This window comes from Pempheris klunzingeri, chromosome 20 (assembly GCF_042242105.1).
Source record: "Pempheris klunzingeri isolate RE-2024b chromosome 20, fPemKlu1.hap1, whole genome shotgun sequence".
NCBI lineage: Eukaryota > Metazoa > Chordata > Actinopteri > Acropomatiformes > Pempheridae > Pempheris > Pempheris klunzingeri.
In genome coordinates, this window is record NC_092031.1 from 11355703 (window position 1) to 11377601 (window position 21899).

At 39.9% G+C, this 21899-nt stretch overlaps 3 protein-coding genes across 5 annotated transcripts; all 3 read right to left on the reverse strand.

Annotated features, from left to right (window-relative positions):
* Positions 1 to 240: 240 nt before the first annotated feature.
* On the reverse strand, positions 241 to 9570 carry smarcd2 (SWI/SNF related BAF chromatin remodeling complex subunit D2). The gene is made up of 13 exons (XM_070851794.1): positions 9020 to 9570; positions 7772 to 7965; positions 6018 to 6060; positions 5803 to 5925; positions 4870 to 4989; positions 4116 to 4211; positions 3385 to 3486; positions 3103 to 3264; positions 2630 to 2727; positions 2208 to 2343; positions 1953 to 2075; positions 1595 to 1696; positions 241 to 1473 (listed from the first exon to the last, which is right to left on the reverse strand). The coding sequence occupies exons 1-13, from the start codon at positions 9167 to 9169 to the stop codon at positions 1420 to 1422; spliced, it is 1503 nt and encodes a 500-aa protein (XP_070707895.1). The 5' UTR covers positions 9170 to 9570; the 3' UTR covers positions 241 to 1419.
* Positions 9571 to 11006: 1436 nt separating this feature from the next.
* Positions 11007 to 15209, reverse strand: atxn7l3b (ataxin 7 like 3b). Of its 3 annotated transcripts, none has more exons than XM_070851862.1 (9): positions 15176 to 15209; positions 14499 to 14545; positions 14278 to 14401; positions 14016 to 14148; positions 13597 to 13768; positions 13218 to 13318; positions 13095 to 13117; positions 12885 to 12930; positions 11007 to 12218 (listed from the first exon to the last, which is right to left on the reverse strand). In XM_070851862.1, exons 3-9 carry the CDS (start codon positions 14326 to 14328, stop codon positions 12139 to 12141), a joined length of 606 nt encoding a protein of 201 aa, XP_070707963.1. In that variant the 5' UTR covers positions 14329 to 14401; positions 14499 to 14545; positions 15176 to 15209; the 3' UTR covers positions 11007 to 12138. The 3 variants fall into 3 exon arrangements, with proteins under 3 accessions (XP_070707963.1, XP_070707962.1, XP_070707964.1); XM_070851861.1 differs by having other exon boundaries at positions 15102 to 15191; XM_070851863.1 differs by having other exon boundaries at positions 11007 to 12238; positions 15102 to 15191.
* A 985-nt stretch (positions 15210 to 16194) lies between these two features.
* On the reverse strand, positions 16195 to 20861 carry LOC139219595 (nucleolar transcription factor 1-A-like). Its single transcript, XM_070851513.1, has 16 exons — positions 20651 to 20861; positions 20363 to 20538; positions 19702 to 19779; positions 19311 to 19466; positions 19151 to 19215; positions 18980 to 19052; positions 18747 to 18805; positions 18017 to 18158; positions 17849 to 17890; positions 17668 to 17733; positions 17425 to 17486; positions 17149 to 17338; positions 16984 to 17031; positions 16826 to 16891; positions 16450 to 16518; positions 16195 to 16362 (listed from the first exon to the last, which is right to left on the reverse strand). The coding sequence occupies exons 1-16, from the start codon at positions 20679 to 20681 to the stop codon at positions 16315 to 16317; spliced, it is 1371 nt and encodes a 456-aa protein (XP_070707614.1). The 5' UTR covers positions 20682 to 20861; the 3' UTR covers positions 16195 to 16314.
* Between the last annotated feature and the right edge of the window lie 1038 nt (positions 20862 to 21899).

The following is a 21899-nucleotide window of genomic DNA, read 5'->3' on the forward strand; positions in this document are numbered from 1 at the left end:
TGCTTGTTATTTGAGGAGTGGTAAACAACATCTAAGCTGTTAGAGACAGGTAAGACCAGCCACACCTGTAGAAACTGCTGCTCTTCAACCAGCCTTAACATGCACACTCCCCAGCGTTTACCATACAGCAGAATATATGAATATACATTGATACTACCACCTAAACAGGCAATATTTTACATAAAATGTGTCCCTTTTTACTAATTGTTTCTCTATTATGAAAAAAAATACAATATGACAAACATTTGTAAGTATATTTATTGTAAAAAATACTCCAAATGTATAAAAGATAAAGGCTTTAGATTGATGCACAACATGCAAACATATTACAAAGAGGCTGTACAAAAAAGTATTTGTACACAACATCTCAACTTTTAACTGCGTTCTCCACAAAACAAATTTTGGCACAGCGATAACTGCTAACATGGAATGTTTAACAACCAGGACTTCCTCTCATGCGAAACCTTATCGAAAAAACTCATGAAGCTATAAACTATGCACAACAATTTGGTGCAATTTGTTTAGTTGACACAGTTTTGTGAATACCAGTTACCTTCTCTAGAGGTTTGGATCTTCCAGGAGGAACCCTTAAGTCCAAACAGCCTGCCACTGCCTCTTTGGTGGCATTAAAAACCCCCAATAACAAATGAAAATAGCATGTAAACATTCAAGAAGTACAAGCTGCAGCATTACAGCTGGACACAGCAGACTGTTGTCCTTGTACAAACAAAGGCTCAATTTTTTTCCACAATGTAGAGCTCTCCTGCTTTCTTACACAGTAAAGAAATGGTTCATTTCAAATGATATTTCCACCAACATAAAAGGAAAACAGCATCTAAACTTGTAAAATATTGTTGGCATAAAAAACCTCTTATTGGTTCTTATTGAAGACATGAAAATCCTTTGTAGAATATAACCCATATTTTTGAACAAAAAAAGCATGTTAATTAAGATGTTACCAGACATCAAGCATTGTTCCTTTCTAAAGATTATGGCTTTCAGAGTAAAGGTAAACAGACACCCTTTTAAAATAGAACACAACACAATGGTGAAAAACACCCAGACAGCACCAGTGCTTAAAAAGCATATTGTACCATAAAGAAAACATATTGCAAAACAAGGCAAAGATTATTTGAACAGGCTCAAAATGACAGATAATGAAAGGCAAACATATAATTAAAAAAAATCATCAGTTTGGTCCCATGTACTCTGTTGATTTTAGAATTATTATCTATGGGACAACAAGGTATGTAGCCCACTTAAAATCTGGTTCATACCATGTCAGAGACGACAGCTTTGTGAACATTTAAGCCGCAATATTAGCTTATTTCTCTCCAGGTTAATTCCAATTTAATTTGAGAAAACATTAACATTTGATGACTAAAGATAAGGTGGCTCTGGCTCTTCTGGAATATGGCTTTAGGTGAGTCGGATACCCAACACCTGCTCCAACTCTTGTCTTCTCTGCTGCACCTGAAACAAAAACAGGGATATCAGTGCATATGAAAACTAGAAACAATCTGCCGAGGCCTTACAGTAAAACCATCTATCAAACACATTGATAAGCAGTGCATTAGGTTGTGTGGTTTCTTACTTTGGAGTAAACGTATCTACCCACTGCCTCGGGTACCCAGGGCGCCTGGTAGAACTCGGTCCTCCTCTCCTCCTCTGGGTTTCCAGTCATATCGGTCATCAGCTGGTGAAATACAAATGTAACATTGAACATGACGAACAACAGTATCACGAATACAGAAAACTGCTTTGTTCCCAAATGCCAAAATAATATCTTAAAAAGACTAAATTACTTTAGCAGCAAACAAAACAAACCATCTCCAACTGTCATTGGTACATGTGAAAATATAACATGAGCGAACAAAAAAAGAAAGAGCCGGATGTGTGATCTTGTACAGACTTAAAAGGGTAAAGTAAGGAGTGGAGGAGCAGACGTTAACCTTCAGATCTCTGCTCTGAGACTTCAGCCAGTCTTGGATGAAGTCTTGTGGATTATTGCTGAAGCTCAGCATAAAGTCTCTTTCAGTCTTCAGCTGGTTGATGTACTCAATCGTCTCATGAATCTGCAGTGAATAGTACCAGTATAGTAACAGATAAGACAATTTGAACAAAGAAATGATTCCCCCTCCCTTTTATAACTGTTGGCATATAAGCCAGTGAGCTGCAGGCATTTGTGATTGACTGGTGGTCCTTGCCTTCATCTCCAGCGCAGCTATTTCCTGTTGGTTGGTTGTGGAGGACAGGAAACTGTTCATCTGGCCCTTGAGTGGGTCATCCACCTCCACATCAATGTCATAGCACGCTGTCTTCTTCTGATCTGTGGGGTCCACGCTGATCAGGCAAGACGCACGGAAAGAATTTAAGTCGGATTGTTATAAAGGAAGCGTTGATGCAAACTTGAGCTAATCGTAAAGCTAATACAATAAAATGGGCTTGTTGTTTGCTCGTATGAATGCAGCGTGGTTGAAAATGAAAGAAAACTTGAAACTTTGGATGAATACTAAATGAGAGACTGACAATACTGACGGAACACAAACACACACACACACACACACACACACACATATATAACAGATGCAAAAACAAAAAGGACGGATGATGACCCACGCTCCCCTACCTAATGATGTGATTGATAATGATGGGGTCAGGGTGCTGCAGCAGGCTTGCCAGTTTCATGGGAATCTCAGAGAACCTCATGCGAGGACAGCCGAAGATCTGGACAGAATTTGGTTAGAGAGCAGAGTGAGTTGGTGTGCTAAAGGTAAAGTAGTTATATAGTTGAGAGAATTTGTTCTTTCAAATGAGAAAATCATACCTTGATTCAAAGCTACAAATGATTAATTTGACAGTGGTAGTAGATACATTTATAATTGAAATTAATAATACATGCCCTTAAATTACAAATCAAGGTAGGTCCTCTGAATGGTACAAATTATGGTACTCCCTCTATTAGGTGTGTGAATTACTAGTTTGACAGAACAAATCTCTCAATGTTTGCAAGGCTCTGGACAGCTGATACAACACATATACAAAAATGTCAAAATGTCAAGGCAACGTTTTGCTGCTCATCAATGGAAATCATTCCATTACCTGTCTGAAATAGCGGTTGCAGTTGATGTACTCCTTCTCATGACTATCCTGCAGCTTGTTGTTTTTGATATAGAGCCAAAGAGCTTGCATGATGCTGGCCCGCGTCTGTGTGTGCACGCCCAGCAGACGAGCCAACCGTGGGTCCAGTTTGTACTGAGGGGGCTGAAAAAAACAAAAAGAAAAAGATAGAACATTTGGGGCAAAGAAAGTATTGTTTCAAAAAAGGTAAGCGAGTCGTGCCACCCAGGCATACAAGATGCTGAGTGAGCAAATGGGTGGTACCTGGTGGTCGAGCATGAGCAGGAGGGTGCATTTAACATTCACATCACCGGGCCTTTTGACCTGGAAACCATCGGTCTCCTGAGTGGAGGGCATTCTGTGCCACTGCAAGATAAGAATTATGCAAAAAGAACAGCTTTTTCATTTAGTCTAGACAGAGATAAATCTAAAACTGTTTATTTCTAAACTATTTCCTCCTGCACCCCTTTACTTGGGCTTGATTCTGTATACAGATATAAATACAGACAGAGGATCTAATAGCAGACACATAAAAGCAAACGCTCCAAGATGGCACTGGTTCAGTGTCAGGGTTTATTAAATACTGCAATCATCAGGTACAGTATCTGTTACCATAAACACATGCTTAGACCGCAGGATTTATGTGCATGAGATTCAGTTATGTTACATGACCAAACTGATATTTAGAAAGGGCCGTTTAACTATATTTGTGGGATAAATTTAAACATAAGTCACACAAGGGTGGACTAAACATAGTGGGATATCTTCCAGAGTCAAGAGCTCATGATAATCCCCCTCCTCCCCCCTACGCACAGTGTCAAACAAGCTCAGGCAGGATCGGTTCCAAACGTTTCCAGCTGAACTCCCCTTTCTGACAAGGGCTCAAAAATGCACTGAGGCTGGTGAACCAATAGCAATCTCACAACATTTTGGTGTTCACAGGCCTAAAACGCTCCTAAGTGGTTGCATCGAATACTTTTAAAATTACATCATACCTCCACCAAGTGGTTGTCAGGTCCATAGAGCTCCTTGTCAAGCTCGATCACCAGGCTTTTAAAGAAAGATGAGAACTTCTTCTTCTGCTTGCCAGGCTATGAATACAGGAAGTACATAGAAGAGTGTGAAAAGACAGATCAGCAAGCTTGGTATCTATCTAAGTCTTCTTATTGTGCTGTGTCAGTCTGTGCAGCTGCATTGTTTAGCTCTGACCACAAAACAAGTAGAAAAAGCTGTTTCACCCCCACCCTCTCCCCAGCCCTGACAAAGTCTGTTTGCACAACATGACCCCTTTCACTCCTTCCCCAATATTCCTTTTCTTTTTCTGTTTCTCCATGAAAAACTCCTACGCATGCCTAAACCACTGAGCCAAGAGAGAAAAAAAATATCTGAAAAAAAGAAACCTTCATGTGGCCCCAGATGACACAATGAGTTGAGCTAGAATTGATGGAGGGAGGGGAGGCCTGTCAGCTCATGGTATGTAACGGCCAGTGGTTTCAATTCCTCATTTCAAAAGAGAACATGAGCTTGCGTGTGAGTGTGTGTGTTCGGAGTTGCGGGGTGGAGTGGGGAGAGCTGCAAACACACATCTGGTTGCATGGGCTGAGCCAAGGACACAGGCCAACCAGAGCTGTGTGACTGAAGTCAGAGACACAATAACAAAGACTGAAATACTTAGAGTCAGACCACACTGGGAGGATGGCGAAATAGGATGGCAAGAAAATTCAAATGTAACAAGTGTTGTTCACTTACTTCCTCCAGAAGTTTTCCCTCCACTCTGAGTTCCCAGGAGGAAACCTTCTCTGCCTCCTCGCCCTCAGGCTTGCTGGGGGTGTACGTGTTGGAAATGTAGATCCTGAGCTTGCGTTTTTGCTGCGTCACAGAGATGAACAAGCAGATATATCAGGAACTCCAGTTAAAAACGGTTTCTCATGAAAATTAGAAACAGATGCATTTGGCAAGTAGATTTTTTTTTGATGGGTGGAGCTAAGTTTTCAACAAAACATGGAAGTCATAAATTGGTCAATCAAGAAACAGAGTCAAACTCCACTTTTTATACCATTTAGGGGCAGCTTTTTGTCCAATAGCCGTTTAATGTATTTACATTCAGTCATTTCCTCTATAGACATTAGTTTTCATTGTTAGTGGCAGGATCCGCCATTCCCGCTATAGATGCAGATTACCTACCTAAGCACAAATGATTCACAGGAAATTAGGTGTGTTTGTAATTCAGGTGTGTAATCCGGTGTTAACATTTTAATTTCATATCAGCCACATTTTTTACTGATTACTCCCCTAATGATACAAAACATTTCCACACAGAATTCAACTGATAATACATGGAGTTGCTTTCATTGTGAAGACATCACAGGGCACTCAATATATTTTATTATGTTGTTAAATTATTTGAAATCAGCAATTATTTTTGACTGACTATTAAAACAATATGAGTTTGTTTGGCTGCACTATAAACAGATACAGCAGCTCCTCCTCTGTTGAAAAGTAGCACAGAGTGTTTGCTGCTGCTTTCAGTAACAAAGGATGTCGCCAAAACGACCAGGACTGAAATCTTGCAGATTGTATTGTTCAACTTGTGATTAGGTAGCATTTCATAAACCTGTCAATTATCTCAAAATATAATTGTATTATCTAGTGATCTGACATTGCACCATCATGAAGAGATACCATAATGGGCTTCTTGATAGCTTCCTGAATCTCCATACGCTTTCGGGCGATGGTCTGATCCAGTTTCCTCTCAAACGCCAAGAGATCCATGTAGGCCTGGGACTCTGGGACCAGGTCTCGGATCTAAAGAGCAAACAACAGCAAATGAATGGTAAAGGCACACAGCCAACTGTAGTCATATTGGATCCATCCAAACTGGCTGTATGATTTCTTACCCTCTGTGGGAGAACCTTGTCGGCCATCTTGCGTCTTTTTGCCCTAAAATTACACAGAAAAGATAAAATAAAGGTTATTTCAAAAGTATTACATTCATTTTGCCCAAAAAAAAGGGGATTGATGGCTACAAAATACTACTCAGTTAAATGGACACATACTTAACTATGTTATCTATGTTATCTTTAAAGCATTTGGCCTTTTAGACCCTCATTAGCCAAATTACAAGAAACTGTTCACTGACATATAAACGACTTACAGAAAGACCTAATTTGCTTCGTTTATTGATTTATTTGAGAAAATTGTATAGAGTGATTACAAAAATGGCCAGTGTTCATTAACTCTCTTGATGACCACCTCGGGCTACCACTTATCTTTGCTACTGCCTTCATAAAAGCTGTTTTGTTTCTTTAATTAAATTACACAGTTCCCCCTCATTATGACTAAATTTAACTCCAAGACTCTTTAGTGGTAATTTAGGAAGTTGCTCCTAGCCATGTGGCTCACTAATCCTCCTATACTGAGAATTTTGTTATGAGATAAACCTTTAAAGACAAGAGGTTCATTGTGGAAGGGACTGTAACTGGTGCCTCACATCATGGCTCGCCACATTTATGAGCGTGGCATCATTGAGCAGTTTGAAGTCAAAAATACCCACTCGTGTCTGCTGCTTTGAAAGCAAAGGCCAGTCATGAGATACTCCTATTCTCGTGTCTGTGTGATCTGAGCTGTACTTTTAACCGCACGGTAACGTCATAAACAGGCTGCAGAGAGAAAAACACTTGAATGAATGAAGAGTGGTGTTATGTTAGCGAGCACACAACCGGCAAAATTAGTCACTGAATTGTTGTAACTATATGACTGCTAAGGTGTTATACATGAACATATATTTACATATGTTTACAATTCAGTGACAAAATAAATGTTTTGGTTTACCATGATATAATGGATATAATTATTTTAATCTTCTTGTCTTTTAAGTGCAGGAAAAACACCCACTTTCATAATAAGATATTCCTTTTATACATAGCAGCCATTTTTTAAAGTGCATGATCCTCATGAGAACTTTTGTGGTACCGTTAAATCATAAAAAATAACAAAAGACAAAAATATGACAAGACAAGACAAAAATAACAATGCTACAACAAAAATCTAACTGTTTGACTTAGTCATGCCTTTACACAAGTTGTTTGCTTTAGTTAGTTAAAGTTAGAGGTTGAGGTTTTATATGTCTAAGTTTTAAATAAAAAGAAGCAAGTGTTGAAGGACGTGTGATGTGTTTGAAAGAGTAAACAGTATTTAAAGTGTCCAGTGAGGAAACATTTTATTGTTAATGTTTGTTACTGTAAAAATGGACTTAGCAAATATTTTAAACAATTGTTAAGTTAATCAATTAGTTGGTAACTGTCGAACATTTTCAGGTTGTAGCTTACCAATGTGAGGACTTGATGCTTTTCTCTGTTTTATATCATTGTAAATTTAAAGTATTGGTTTTTGACCGTGTCAAATGTCACCTTGGATTCAAGGAAATTGTATTTTTTCAGCTTTTACTGATTTTTTAATCAAGAAAATAATCCACAGATTAATCAACAATGCAAATAACTTTTAGTTGCAGCCCTATTTATAATGCTATATGTCAAAATCAGTGCCATTCCCTGATTTGGCACCAGGCCCTCTTGGTAAATCAACCTTGCATTGTTCCTCTCTCTTGCTTTTCTTCGTCTCACACAAACACTCTCACTTCTCGACAGTTTACCCTCGTCTGAGGCCTCCCAGTGCCTCTTGCTGCTGTTGATGCTGATGAAGGAACCGCTTCCTCGAGGCGTCCATGCTCGGAGGCCCCATCCCTGCCCGCATGGGCATGTTCCCACCACCGTAAGAAGGACCAGGCAGCTGACCCCCCATTGACCCCATAGGGCCCCCCACTCTGTTGGGTGGCATCCCTGAGCGCTGGAGAAAAGAGGGAAAGCCGAAGCTATGATTTCACGTCATCAGAATTAACTGAAAAGACATTGTTGTGTACTAAACAAGGTTTTTTCTCCTGAGCACTTTTCCCTTTCTCGTACTCACTACTTTGCTTTTAACCACAATGGCTGTTAATAAAATGTGAATACATGTGAATTCTTTTCACATATATTTTTTTTAGTTTTACAAGGTTTTGAACACCTTTTTACAGAGGATTAATGAATAACCGAGATAAAATGTGTATTGTCTCAACAATATAAAAAGTTATGTGCTCAGGCAAACATGCTCGTATGTAAATACGACTGGTGTCAATGCTGTTCAAAGCTGACGGAAGGTCTTTATATGCTGTATTTCATCATTTATACTCTTAAATAAACCAACCTTAAATGATTTATAAACAATGTATGTGAATTTTCCACAGTAGCACTTCCCGCTTACTTCAGTTCAGACTCTCCTTACACAGAAAAGCAAATATCTGAACCCATATGGCTCTAACTGACAAACATTAGACTCATTATCTGAAGACCACATGAAGCTGCAGATGGTGGCAAAACTGGGACAATGCATGCAGGCTTAACTCTGACAGATGGTTGTGATGATAAACTAACTTTTATTTTCAAGCTCACTTATAGTAAGAGGAGGGCAGCCACGTGATTTTCTCCCTCACACATGCACAAAACATTGTTCTGTCACACTACATTTTAATCAAACCCCTACACACTTTCTTTTTTTAAAAAAGGCACACGATGATCAATCACTATAAACGCCGTATTGAAAATGTTACAGTCAATTTACTGGTGGCTGAAATTAATTACATATCCTTTTCAAATGCGGAAGTAGCGTCCACACCTTTTTAAGAATAATGAGCCTCTTACTTTGGTATTTGCCACTTTTAAACCCCAAATCAGGGTTGAATTTACTCTTTAAACCAGCTCAGCTATCAAAAAACTTTAAAAAGCCACTATTTAGTTGATTTCAATGAGATACTTTTATTCTCAGCTTTGGCTCAAGTTCCCAAATTTGATGAGGAGAGACCAACCTGGGGGTACTGGGGAGCGTTGTTCATGCCGCGGGGGTATCCTCCCGGAGGCTGCGGCATGCCTGACATCCTCATGCCCGCAGCATGCCCAACATTCATGGGGTGCACACTCGGATTCATCGGAGGACCCGTGAAGCCTCTTGATGCCATTGTCCAGATCCACAAGTGGTTAAAAGTGGCGGAAACTTCTACCAAATTTCGACCCAACTACACGTCTAATAAGCTACCAGATGAACGTCGCTGGGTCCGAGAGCAGCTACCGAGCTAACTACACTTTCATTAAATGAGGGTTTCTGGTTTGACAGCAAGCACACTGTCAACAAAAAGCTAGCTAACGTTAGCTCGTCTCCTATCGGTGCGAGTTCCGGGATCCGATGCTGCTGGTTTTCTGGACACCAAGCGGTGGCTGTTGTTTGTCATCTCCTCCCCTTCTTCTCAAGCCCCAACATCGCTATTTCACCGTGAGGCAAATGAGAAACAAGACTTTGGACAAACTGTGGCTCTAAAACCTGAACCAAGTCTTCTTGTAACAGCCCACACGTACTATTCAACATGCTGCCTTCAAGGGCGTCGGAAATGTCCGAGTTCCAAATTTCAACGGACATTAACAGTTACTTCCTTACTCCAACAACTAATTAAATGGGATTTTTAGACTGTAACTAATGTGTTTCAAGACTGTATTTTCTAGGGCTACATCCTGAAATGCCACATGCTCATTTCAGAAATAATACAGTACCACATGAATTTAAGGTCACCTGTTTTTTACCTGTTTGGTAAAAGTTGGCTATTGGACCCCTGTTTACATCCCACTATCCACCTGCCACCCTACAGTGGTAATAGTAATGCTCACACCAGACTACAGTATAGAGCAGCTTCATTATTTGCCTAGAAACCCAGAGATTAACTAATATTTCCCATGCTGGTTTAAAACTCTGGCTGCAGGTTTTCTGTGAGTCAGTTTGTGGTCATTGGAATTAACACAACATAATTTAGTATTAAGGACCATGTGAGGACAATGTAAACTAAATACAGAAAGCTAGGGTCCCTCTTTAAGAGACAAAGGCATAAAAGTAGATAATGATGCGTTAGCTGCCTGGTTGGTGGTGTTGTTGTGGTGGAAACTGTAATGAAGTGAACCTGGGACTTTAAGGGGGCAGTTGTGGCAGTTGCCTGCTTGGCCTTGTTGGTAAACGAACACTACTTCAGGGCAGGAGTGTTTAGGGTGTATGCAGCCAGGAGGAGTGGCCTGTGTCCGCATAGAAATATTATCAGCCTAATATACTTTACAATTTCAAAAGTACAAGTACTTGATCTATATAAAAAAAATATCCCTGTAATATGTCATAAACTGTAACTGATATTATTTTAGCAGTATTCAGCATTTCACTGTTGTGGCTGCTGAAGTGGAGCTACTTTTTCGACCGGCGGCGGAGGAAGTACTCCGATATCTTATTTCAGTTAATATAACACAACCAAAGAGTAAGAATACTCTGTTAAAAGTAAAACTATATAAATATAATCATCAAAATATACTTGAAATAAAAATGAAAGTACTCTTTATGCCAAATGGCTAATTTCAGAGTAAACTATATTACTTTGATTATAATTATAATTAGCTTGATGAATTATTGTGCAAGGACCCCTTTACTGTTGCAGCTGGTACAGGTGGAACTAATTTTAACAGGTTATTAATTGAAAATACTGAGGGTTTATCAATACTAATTGTTGACCCGATTTGGTTAATGATCTGCAAAGTAACTACAGCTGTCAGATGAATGTAGTTGAGTTAAATGTAGAGCCCTAAGGCCCATCCACCCGCCCACACTGTATCAGAGCTCAGATGTTGGAGTTTAGGAGGGGCACTTGAAAGCAGCATAACTGGCTCCACTGGCAGTTTGTAGATCTGACACCTTAAAGCAGAACATGTTGATAAAAAAAAAAAAAAACTCCAACTGTGTGAACTTTATTGTGTTAACCTTCTCTTAATTTCCGAAAATTATGATCGACAATACATCATTGAAAAGAAAAATCTTTCACAAAGTAGCATTTAATGTCTCACACAGTGGGCGTATTAAATAAGTGAAACACCTCTAGCATCCCCTGTTGGCCACTTGAGCAATGCTACTGAGGTTTTTCTTGCTCTCCCATCAAAACTCCATTACAGTGCCTGTTAAATGTTCCAAGTTGACACATAACGACAGGTAACAAATCATTTATTATGCTAGACAGATGAAACAAACTGAGCCATGATAGCAGCAATTCAACTATTGGAATATTTACACTATCACTTCACACCAAGGATATATGTAACCCTTTACAATGTAAACACATGATACAAAGACATTTTTGAATGCTAGAAAACAAGCCGATCTATCCACCAAAAATTAAACAAAACAAACCTGCTTTCTGCAGCAAATACCTGCTTGTACAATTAGGGGTCCATTTACTGAACACTTTTAAAACAAGTTTCCACAGGTGAGTGACAGAGAGAGCCGCTTCCCTCTCAAACACTGTACTGTAATTCAACTATGAGCCTGACAGTCAATGTGTGAAAATAAAAGACAAACCATTGGTAATGATTGTCTTTGACATTATTATTTTTTTTTTCCTTTCAGTGAATGAGATTTTTAAAAAGGTGAGGAAATATAAGTACACCTAATGGCTAATTTCTGCATTTTAAAGAAACAACATACGTATGTGCACACTTTCACTCTCCACACAGCTGCCTCTGCTTGGCCGCTGAATGAATTACACCGAAATTTACATCTGTGCAGTGAAATATGGTGATATTCATTATTTTGGACTCCAGCAAAAACTTCTGAAACAAAATCAACTAAACAAAAGACAAGAAAATGAGTGTTGGTACAATGATTTTGTGGAAAAAAAAAAAAAAAATCTGTCAAGTATACAGTGGGAGGTCTGGACTGCTTCTGTAAAGCAGCAAACGCCATAAAATGTCACCTATAACATCGACGTCCATTGATTTCACAACATAAAGAACCAAAGGTGAAGTGTTGTTGGTCTTCCTCTGTGTGTGTGTGTGTGTGTGTGTGTGTGCGTTCACGTGTGGGTGCACACACACCCGATGGTATGAGAATGTGTGTTTGTGGCCGAGTGCCTCATTGAGGGAATGACTCGTCTTTCATCAGCATGCGCGGGCTTTCCTGGTTGTCCATGCGACGTCTTGGCCCCATCATGCCTATGGGAATAAACAGGAGGCTGGATGTCACCAGACAGTGACTTGAATGAGTATTTGCTTCATCTGATCAGTGCAAGTCATAATGGGGACATAGCGAAGAGACAAACATTCAAACCACATATTGACAAGTATGAAGCATGAATTTACTGCACAGATAGTAGATTGAATTTAACTCAACTATATTTGTATGTTAAAAATAGCTGGAAGCAAAGTAACTGTCCCGTTCCCCATAACTGACATCTAAGCCATTAAAAATAAATTCAACAGCTGTCTATTTAAATTTAAATGTCTTTTCAGCAGCAATATAACAATTTAATACAATAACTGTACCAACTGGTTGTTACATTTCGCACTTTCATTATACTGATGTTGACTTTTCTGATTTCTGACTATTTTAATCACTTTGGTACCACCAACATGCAAAAGGATACCAGAGGTTCTGCTGTTAAATAAACACGTGATGTAATGTATATTTAGTGTTTCTATGCATCATGGGTATTAATACATGCATGAAATTATCAACTATATGGAATATTACGTGAGCTAACATGTGTTCAGAACTGTAAGTACTTCCACAATTATTGTACTGTGTCTTAACAGGTATGGTTTCCCTAGAAACTGCAGACAAGCCATTAAGAAGATGTTAGAAATTAAATTTCCACTTACTGCTCTTATGCTTGAATGATTTGGATCTTCTGGGCGAGTTAGGATTCTGAGGATGAAAAAGAAAAATGTATTTTTTTGTTGAGTGGGCAAAGAAAATAAATACTGAGTAATATTGTGCTTGTATTCATGTAAATTAATCAATGAATGGGAGAATAATAAACTAGTATAACGAACACAAAGATTGTTAATATTAATCATTAGGTTAGGTACCTTGTCAGATTTTCTTTTCTTGGCTGCAAAAAAAAAAAAGGACAGAAAAGATTCAGATTTAAAAAACACAACAACGATCAGCATTCAGTGTCACGAAGAAAGAGGTATAAAGCAGCGCATGACCTTTCTTTTCTGCCCCATAAGACCAGTCATTATCGTTGACGTCGTCATTATCCTCTTGGTCACTCTCTGACTTGTTGTTGGTGTTGTTACCAGTGACTATTCTGTAAAAAGAGAGAACGATGCACACAGTGACTCAGCATTACTCATCGCAAATAACAGTTTGATTGTAAAACTAATACAGTCTGACCTGAAACTATTTTAGAGGATTTTTCTAATGTTTTGTGCCCTTTTGTTCTATGAAATATATAGAAAGGTGTGCCTTGCCCATCTTAATTTCCATGCTGATGGTAGGAGGGTGAATTTTTATGGCGTTTACAGGACAAAGGCAGAACACATTTGTTTGAGAGATCTCTCAGGGTCCTCTCTTTTCCTCTCATACCTGCGGTTGGCTATGCGGCTGCTGTTGCGTCCCATCCCCAGGCATTTCTCCAGGTGTGGGGCAAAGCGAGACGCAGCAATGCTTCGGCTGCAGTTGGGACACACACACTCCTTATTTTTCCACTGGTTGTACACCTGGCCAAACACATCCAATCCCGGCTGGTCCACAATTTCTGGAAATTTAAAGCAATAAATGAACAGCTCGGCTTTACAATACAGTTACGTGCAAATTGTCGTAGATCTCAAACTACATGAACCTACAGCTGGTTTACGGAGATATTTGACTGCCCGATTGTGTTGTGCCTCACCTAGTGTCATTAATATGGACAAAACAAAGGAACTCACTCAGTTTTCACTACCCTGAGGTTATAAGCTGTTGGCAGCTTATTCATGAGAGAGACAGAATGACTTTGTGCTCACCAAAGTCCCTCATGCTTTCTTGGTCCGTGTCATCCAGGAAGAAATAGCCCTGCTTGACGGCCCGGTGGACCTCGAAGCAAAGACCCAGGCATGCATCCTCCACCAGGTCAGACAGGATGTCCTGAGCTAGGCCCTGGAAGGGAAGGGAAGGGAAGGGGGAAACAAACAAGTCAGCCCTCTGTCTGTTTGCACTCTGCAGTGACTCTGCAGATGCCCAAAGCTACCTGAGCTGTTATCACATTGTGGCCTTGTTCTACTGTACCTCCAGCTTGCTGTTGTCCAGGCTGGACATTGAAACCTCCTCCATTTTCATTTGCCAGAACTACCAGATGAGCCGACACTGCTGTGGTCATGCTGTAGCGCAGCAAGCATTGGCCAAAACAGGGCTGCAGCGGGAGGGAAACACACAGTTAGCAACACGGCAGCGCTGTAAATCAGTGCTGGGTAAACATTTGACGCCTTCAATGTGATGCAGCTACTTACAACTGCACGGTGAACACTGCCAGGGAGACTCTTCCCACGGTTATAACCTACGAATAACACAAAACAGAGTAAGTTGGCGTTGTAGCTCTCCAAACATGCCAATAAAAAGACACAGACCGAGCAGAGCATGACGGTCAAACACCACCTCGCCGGTCGGAGCATTATTGTCTTGTTGATGAAAGTAGCTTAGCCAAAACGTTGCTGAAGAAAACAAAGAGCGTGGCTATGAATAGGCTGGAGGAATTGAACATGCCAAGAGGTTAAAAGAGAGGCGGTATCCTCCGAGAAACCCCCCCTGGTACAAGCAGCGGCAGCTAGGAGCTACATATGAAACATATGTGGCGCCAGGTTGAGGAAATTAGACACAATGTAGCACGTTTGTAGGTGACTGGGTGGTTTTGCTGTGGTAGAAATACGTTTGACTACAGCGAGGCTCGTCCCCGAACCCAACACTGCTGCTGCACTGCGGCTGTCCGCCTCTCAGCACCCCGCACAAACCCCGAAGGAGAGTAAGAAAACCACCCTTAGACCCCTACACGAAGCCTAACCACGAGGATTACCGCAGTCACGGCCACGCAAATTCGCCAATTGTAGTTTATTTACCTATTTCGGCAGGCATCCATCTTTACATCACAGAGACCAGACAGTAGCAATCGATCGCAGCGAGAGTTTCTCACCGAGCGCTTCCTCTGCTGCACCGCCGGGGCTTTTCTCACTGTGTTCATCATCCAGGCCAGCATGTGACTGCGTGTTAACCCGTGCAGTTTAGGGGGAAATTGGCCTTTTATCTGGCTATGTAGTAGTCATTAAAAACCGTTGTATTAAAAAAAAAAAATAAATAACATTTTATTTTGCATCAAGTAATCCAAGATGAATTACATCAGACACCGCATGTTTATTAGATCTGGGCTTCATAAACAATAAAATGTGAAGCAACAAGGTTCTTTTTTCTGTTCAGTTAAGACAAAAACACTTGATTATTTGAATCACAATGAATTTTGACCCCAACAAATATAAATTCAGACAATCTGAGTGGCCGCTGAAGGTAAAACCTCCCGGTCATGGTCTGTTCTCTAATAGTAAGTAATGGTACAATTAAGTCTTTGTTGTCTCCTTTTTATTATCAGGAATAACTTGATTTATAGACGCCCTTTGAGGCATTCTGTAGCAGTAAGGACCTGATGCATCTGCTTGGGGGCCAAAATGTGCTGTTGGGCCCCTATTAACACTCCATTCTGTAAACAGTTTTCCAGTGGTAGACGACTAAATAAACCCATTGACTGTTGTATAGTAATTTGAACAAATTAATTTTAGAATATGTAGCATGTAAGCACAATATACGATTAAATAATGGTCTTAAAACAGGATTTCTGGGACTCTTCTGAGGTGTTACAGCAGCTTTGGTTATTTTCAGTTTTGACTGTTAAACTGTATTAGAGTGTAATTTATAAGGGTGTTTCATTTCTGAACTTGCACTTTGATTATTGCTTGTCCAGTCAGGAATATCTAATGTTACAGAGAAATGCTTCAGATGTAAACAGGTTTCGAGGGCTTTAAGACCCTCATCACATCAATTGATATTGTGCTTTCGTGATGCATATTCCCAAACTAGCGGGTAACCTGGGTGCTTTTGTGATCTGGGGTCCTAGGGCACTTTGTAATCCAATGAATGAATCGGAGCACAAGTGATGGTGACCTTTCAGCCAAGATGGCCGCCATACAACGTGGCATTAAAGTCAGCCATCAGAGCGATTGTCCGTCGCCTCAAATCCAGAATCCAGCTCTGAACATGACGCGTCCCGCTTCTGCTGTCCATCTAAAACATGTCAAACATGAGCTTGTCCTCGTCTTCTTCCTCCTCATACTGTGGATCAACAGTTGATATTTAGAACAGCTGGATACACAGTTGCGAATTAAGAGCATAATAAAGTGTTCTCTAATGTAATCGAACCTCTTCACTCTCCAGAACTTCCTCTTCTTCATCACTGCTGCTGTACTCAAGGTCTTCATCTTCTGAATCCTGTGTGACATACAATGAATGCGGACTGAAAATGGAGCTTTTTAATCTTCATTCTATATATCATATTATCCCCAGTTATTTTTCCCTCTGGACAAAAAGCACTCTGTTAACCTACAAGTATGACTTTACTGACTTTGTCCCAGTGACTATAACATACTAATAAGCATATTTTTTTGTTGTGTGTGAAAATGTACGAGTCATAAGCAAACATCATGAGTAATTTCAAGTGCACTAACTTTAAACTCCACTATAAGACCGCCTGCACTAGAAGAGTATATCAGTGTGTTGCATCCACTCTTCAACTTACTGATGGTATGTAGACGCGCTGTTGTTTTTGGTCACCAGCTTCCAGTTCAACAAGGTATTTACATTTCTGCAAAGATGAATATATTATGAGTCTCAGAAAACAATCTTGGGTGGATAAAGAAATAATAAGAAGAAATAAATGGGTAAATGGGTGCTTACACGAGGGTTTAATTTCAGATACGCTTTCTGCTCGTCTGCTGACAGTGTCTGAAGAGTGTAAAAGGTGACACATTTTAAGAGACCGTCCAGTTTAAAGATACAAAACTTCATAGATTTTAAAAGAATCATTCAAAAAAAGAGGAATCTTTGTTTTTTTTTTTATACCTTAAACCATCTCTGCAGCTCCACTGAGTATGTTGCAACGTTTCTGCGTATTTTCTGTCTGTAGCATTCCCTTTCCTTATTTGGGAGGTCCTGCCACAGTTGGCTGACCTTAACGAGGCGCTCCTTGGAGTTTGAGAATTCATCCTTCAGCAATTCCATTTTATCTTTGAAAAAAAATACATTTCCAGACCTGCAAGTAAACAAAAATTCAGTCATAAGCTTGAATTAATCCTGGGTCTCGTAAAGGCACAAATGCTGTTTGGTAGTCATGCTCACTGAGGTGGCATCTTGGGCTCGCCTGGAAATTTCTTCACAATCGTACCTACTCTTCTCATATCCTGCATATTAAAAATAATGACAAAATATTTTTCAAAGGAGGAGATCAGTCCAGTGTAGTTAAAAAAAAAAAAAAAAAAAGAGTGCACAGACAATCCGCACTGAGTAAAGGCTGTTAGTTACATTAGTTACAAGAGGTTTAATGAAATCAAAGAAGAGTTCCCCAAATCTGTTCCTTCTCACCTTCTCATTAGGTCTTTTGAGGCCATATTTATCCAGGATTCGCTGCTGTTCCTCCTCATCAAATGTCTGTGCAACATAGACACCATCAAAACAACACAAAGTCACAAAGTCAAAGTAAAAAAAACACAAAGTCTGCCAGCAACAGCTCAATGCTGCAACTGAAGTCCTGTAACTTACTCACCTTTAGATATTCATTCAGCTCGATCGAGTACTGTCTCTTCAGCTGAAAGACAAAAACCAAAGCATTTGATTCAGATTCAACCGATTTTTACTGTAATCAGACATGATGATTTTAGAGTCTGGTGGTGGAGCGGTTGGGTGAAGTGGACGAGTTGGTGCGTGTTCTTACGTCTTTGCTGCGCGTGCTGTATTCGTCCCTTTGCCTCTCTGTCAAATCTCGCCAACGCTGGGCCCACACACACACGTAGTTTTTTTTTGAGACACCTGCCATGGACTGCACTTGCTCTTTGCAGAATAGATTATAGCCATTGCTAAGGAGACACACACACACACACACACACACACACACACACCAAAGATGTGCTCAGCTGCCAGTTTAGTTCGTTTCCCCAAGGATAAGATACAAAGTCTATAAACTTAAGCTGAGTCTTAATAAGGCTAGACTTCCATCACAATTCTGTTGCCAAGATAAAAAAGTTTAGCTGGTTCTACAAAAGGTAGAACGAGGTCACTGTTTGAGGGCGCCAAACGTCAGGGCCCCTTTCACTGATGGCCAGTCTCTTTGTCAGAGAGGTAAGAAAGAGGGTGCGCTCCAAAACTGGCCCGTATGAACTGGGTCCTCCTGAAGAGGTGGCTCTATCTACATTCACCTCCACTTTTTATGGCATTTGATGAAGTTTCACAATAAAAGCCCAGAACATTTTTCATTTCAAAAAAATCAATTAGCACCTACCGACAGGATTCTACACTGAGTAAATTGGACAGAAACAGTGAAAGATGAGCAGGCAGCTAATTCATGAACACTAAAACAAAGCAATATAACTCAAGTCCAACCACTGTCACTCTGTGTGTGCGTGTGTGTGTGTGTGTGTGTGTGTGTGTGTGTGTGTGCAGCTTACAAAGGAGGCTTGGAAGGCAGGCCTTCTGCAACTTCATTTGGCTGTTCACCCTGATTTTGCTAGAGAGATCACAAAAGTAATCAAGATTCAGAACCTGGCCAGCAACTATTGAAGTGTAATAAATCATTTGAATATTATATTAATGTGGATTTATGAGGAATAAAGCCAGTTAACCATGCAAACAATATACTGCAGCTCCTGAGTAGGACTGACAGATGTGACTGGCCACTTACATCTGGGTTGTCTTTAGAGAGCTCCCTTTTATTCTGGCGCTGCCTGCACTTGGAAGGTGTGCAATATTGTTCCCTAAAAGACAAAGACTTTACTTGACTCTGAATTTTCATGAGCAGCCAGAGTCAAATCATGTGTGTTTAAACAGTGTGGCATTAATTCATTACTCATACCTGAACTCTTGCATCTTTCTCTTGTACTCTGTTCTTGCAAGCTGGTGTTTCTCCACATATTTAGCCTTAAAAAGTCAGGAATTGATCATGTAAAATTCAATCCTTGAAGCAAAAGTAAAGGATAAGCACTTTTTAGCAGTAGCCTCTTGCTTGACGGTACCTTCTTTTTATCTGGGAGAGCATCATACTTCTTGATCAGGACCTTGAACAACTCTCGTCTGCCCATCTTTGGGTGCTCCGCCTGAAACATGCCGCAGTTCTCCTCATAAAAGATAGCATTTGGAGGGCAGGGTCTCTTCGGGAGCTCTGGATGGATCTGCAGGAAAAATAAAAGCAAAACATTCAAATTCACCCAGATTTCTGTATAACCAACAAAGGAATGCACCTCACAGCGGCATGCAGCATGAATGCCTGTGCATTGTTTCTGGTGAGTCATGAGATTTGTATAAACAGACACAGTAACTTTCAAGATATTTAAAATAGAACCTTGTACATAGCAATTTAAAATGTACAACATGAAGCAATGTAAAGCTTCTTTTTGCTATGCTTACCTTTCGTTTATGAAAAGGATTGTCAATGGCACCTTCAGCTTCAACGATGAGGTCTGTGAGGGTTCGAGTTTTGCGCATCTGAGCATGAACAACAAGGATATTACACTTGACCAACAACATGTAAAGGACTTCAAGGACTATTTTTCAGATTGTAATTTGCCGCAATTCTTCATCAGCTGTCTTGTTCATTTGAAAACCTGTCAAACATCTGTAAAAACCAATGTGTACTGTAATAAACGTCACAGTGACACAATAACCCAGATTGGATCCAGATTGAGGTGGAAGTGTGAAAAGACATTTCCCTTCAGGGATCAATAAAATATATGATATCAAAATATTATAATCCCCTGTAGTCCTAAAAGTACCAGCCTGCAAACACCCAGTCACAAATAACATGCAGTAACACATTTATACCAGGATATGTTCATTGAAATTAGCTTTGTGGTGACTGACATTAGAATTAACTTCAGCTCAGACCCTCAAATCTGTAATCAAGTACCAAAATTATAACATATACTGGCAACGAATGGAAATGGTTAAAATACTGTGGTGTGAACAGGAAAACAATCATTCACTGTTTATTAAACAAATGTATTGACGAGACATTAAGATCTGATCATCTACATTTCTAAGATACTTCTGGAGTTTGACTGCGTCTCACCTTCTGCAAAATCTCTCCCCACTTTTTTTGGCATTCTTCAGGTGAGAAAGGGGGAAAAGCCACTTTGTTCCAGTCCACAGATTTCAGTCCTTTGTGATATGCGTTCAGTCTGTCCTCTTCTGGGATGCCAGCTTTCAGTGCAGCAAGAAGCCTCTGGAGGTTAGCCTTGGTCCAATCTGAAGTCACAGCACAAGGAAAGAAAAACAGTCAAACAGAAAAATGAGTGTAATTTAAGTTAAGTCATTGTGAGAGTTCAATATCAGACGGTGATGGTTTAATTGTACCCACCAGATTCTTCAGAGCAAATAATCCCACTCATTATTCCAATAAAATGTGTCTCCTGTTGTAGATGCTAGCTGGACGCCACCCGGTCCATGGAAGTGCCGAAGAAGTTCAACAACAGCTCTGTTAGTCACCTAAAAATTAACTACCGGCTAGCGATATTCAACCTATCGTATTATTCAATACTTGCTGTGGTTATACCGCGTGAGCTTTGAGGAAAAACACGCTAATTACGTGTGTTTTTTGGCTCAAAACATGAAGAGAGCTTCAACGTGTGGTAGGCGGGTCCCTGCTGTGAGAGCAACCAATCAGGAACGAGGAAAGACGAGCGTCACACAAAACAGCCAGAAAACAGCCAATGAGGTTTTTCTTCTCTGTGTTTTTGTGACCAGCGTTAAGGCTGCAAGGCGCCACCTACTGAGCCGGAGGACGTGTCAGTCATTGCCTCAAATCACCTGAATACTGAGAATGATTGATATTAATAATATATTAGATATTTCAATATATTAAGCCTTATTTTGAGCACCACATTCCATATTTAACCTTTATTCAACCGTACCTTTCTGATGTGATGTTATGTTTGTAGTGTTTCTTTGATCAATGATTAAAATCTTATGGAAAAAAAGCACGAGCATTTCCTTGATCCGTTTTCCTTGTTCCTAATCAAAAACTAACCCCAACCAATGAAACTAGCCTGAGTGGTCTTTTGCGAGGTAGTTTTTATTATTTGTAGCAAGATGACAAGAACACAGCAACATGTCACACAATATTACTTTTCAAAACACACACAAAAACGTAACATTTTCTCTCTCCCTGTATTGCCAAACAGTGGTGTCCTTTTGCTCTCCAGTGTTTGATCACCCTTGCTGAATTATCTACACTTCGCATACATCATTGCTGCATAAATCATGTGTCATGTAGTTTGCATTTTACTCGCATCAACAAGTGAGTACAATTACTTAAATGGAACATTTTCAACATTACATTCAATGTGATGCTTGGAAAAGCTAACAATGTCGTCTTTTAACACTTAAATATTTCCCATTCAGCATTTCATCTGTCCATTTTTGTAGTGCGGGCATAATACAAGATTTTTTATGTCCTTTTGATTTCATATATTCTGAATGTTTAAAAATTATTTGGCTTTATTTTTTGTAATGAAGTGTTATTAATATTTCCAGCTTCAGTGGTGTTTAAGGCACAATTATTATACTATACTACTATAAAACCACATAACTGAGAAGAATAGAGTTTA

Bases quoted from the DNA above. Each gene is read 5' to 3' on its own strand.
- smarcd2 (XM_070851794.1), bottom strand. From the start codon at position 9,169: ATGGCATCAAGAGGCTTCACGGGTCCTCCGATGAATCCGAGTGTGCAC. The intron at 2,344-2,629 runs GTAGGGGAGCGT...TTGCCTGATCAG, and splicing joins ATTATCAATCACATCATTAG to CGTGGACCCCACAGATCAGA. The intron at 2,076-2,207 runs GCAAGGACCACC...TATTCACTGCAG, and splicing joins TAGCTGCGCTGGAGATGAAG to ATTCATGAGACGATTGAGTA.
- atxn7l3b (XM_070851862.1), bottom strand. From the start codon at position 14,328: ATGAAAATGGAGGAGGTTTCAATGTCCAGCCTGGACAACAGCAAGCTG. The intron at 13,319-13,596 runs GTATGAGAGGAA...CTCTTTTTACAG, and splicing joins AGCCGCATAGCCAACCGCAG to AATAGTCACTGGTAACAACA. The intron at 13,118-13,217 runs GTCATGCGCTGC...TTTTTTTTGCAG, and splicing joins TTATGGGGCAGAAAAGAAAG to CCAAGAAAAGAAAATCTGAC.
- LOC139219595 (XM_070851513.1), bottom strand. From the start codon at position 20,681: ATGAGTGGGATTATTTGCTCTGAAGAATCTG. The intron at 19,053-19,150 runs GTATGAGTAATG...TTTGTCTTTTAG, and splicing joins AGAAAGATGCAAGAGTTCAG to GGAACAATATTGCACACCTT. The intron at 18,159-18,746 runs GTAAGCTGCACA...GTGTCTCCTTAG, and splicing joins CTGCCTTCCAAGCCTCCTTT to CAATGGCTATAATCTATTCT.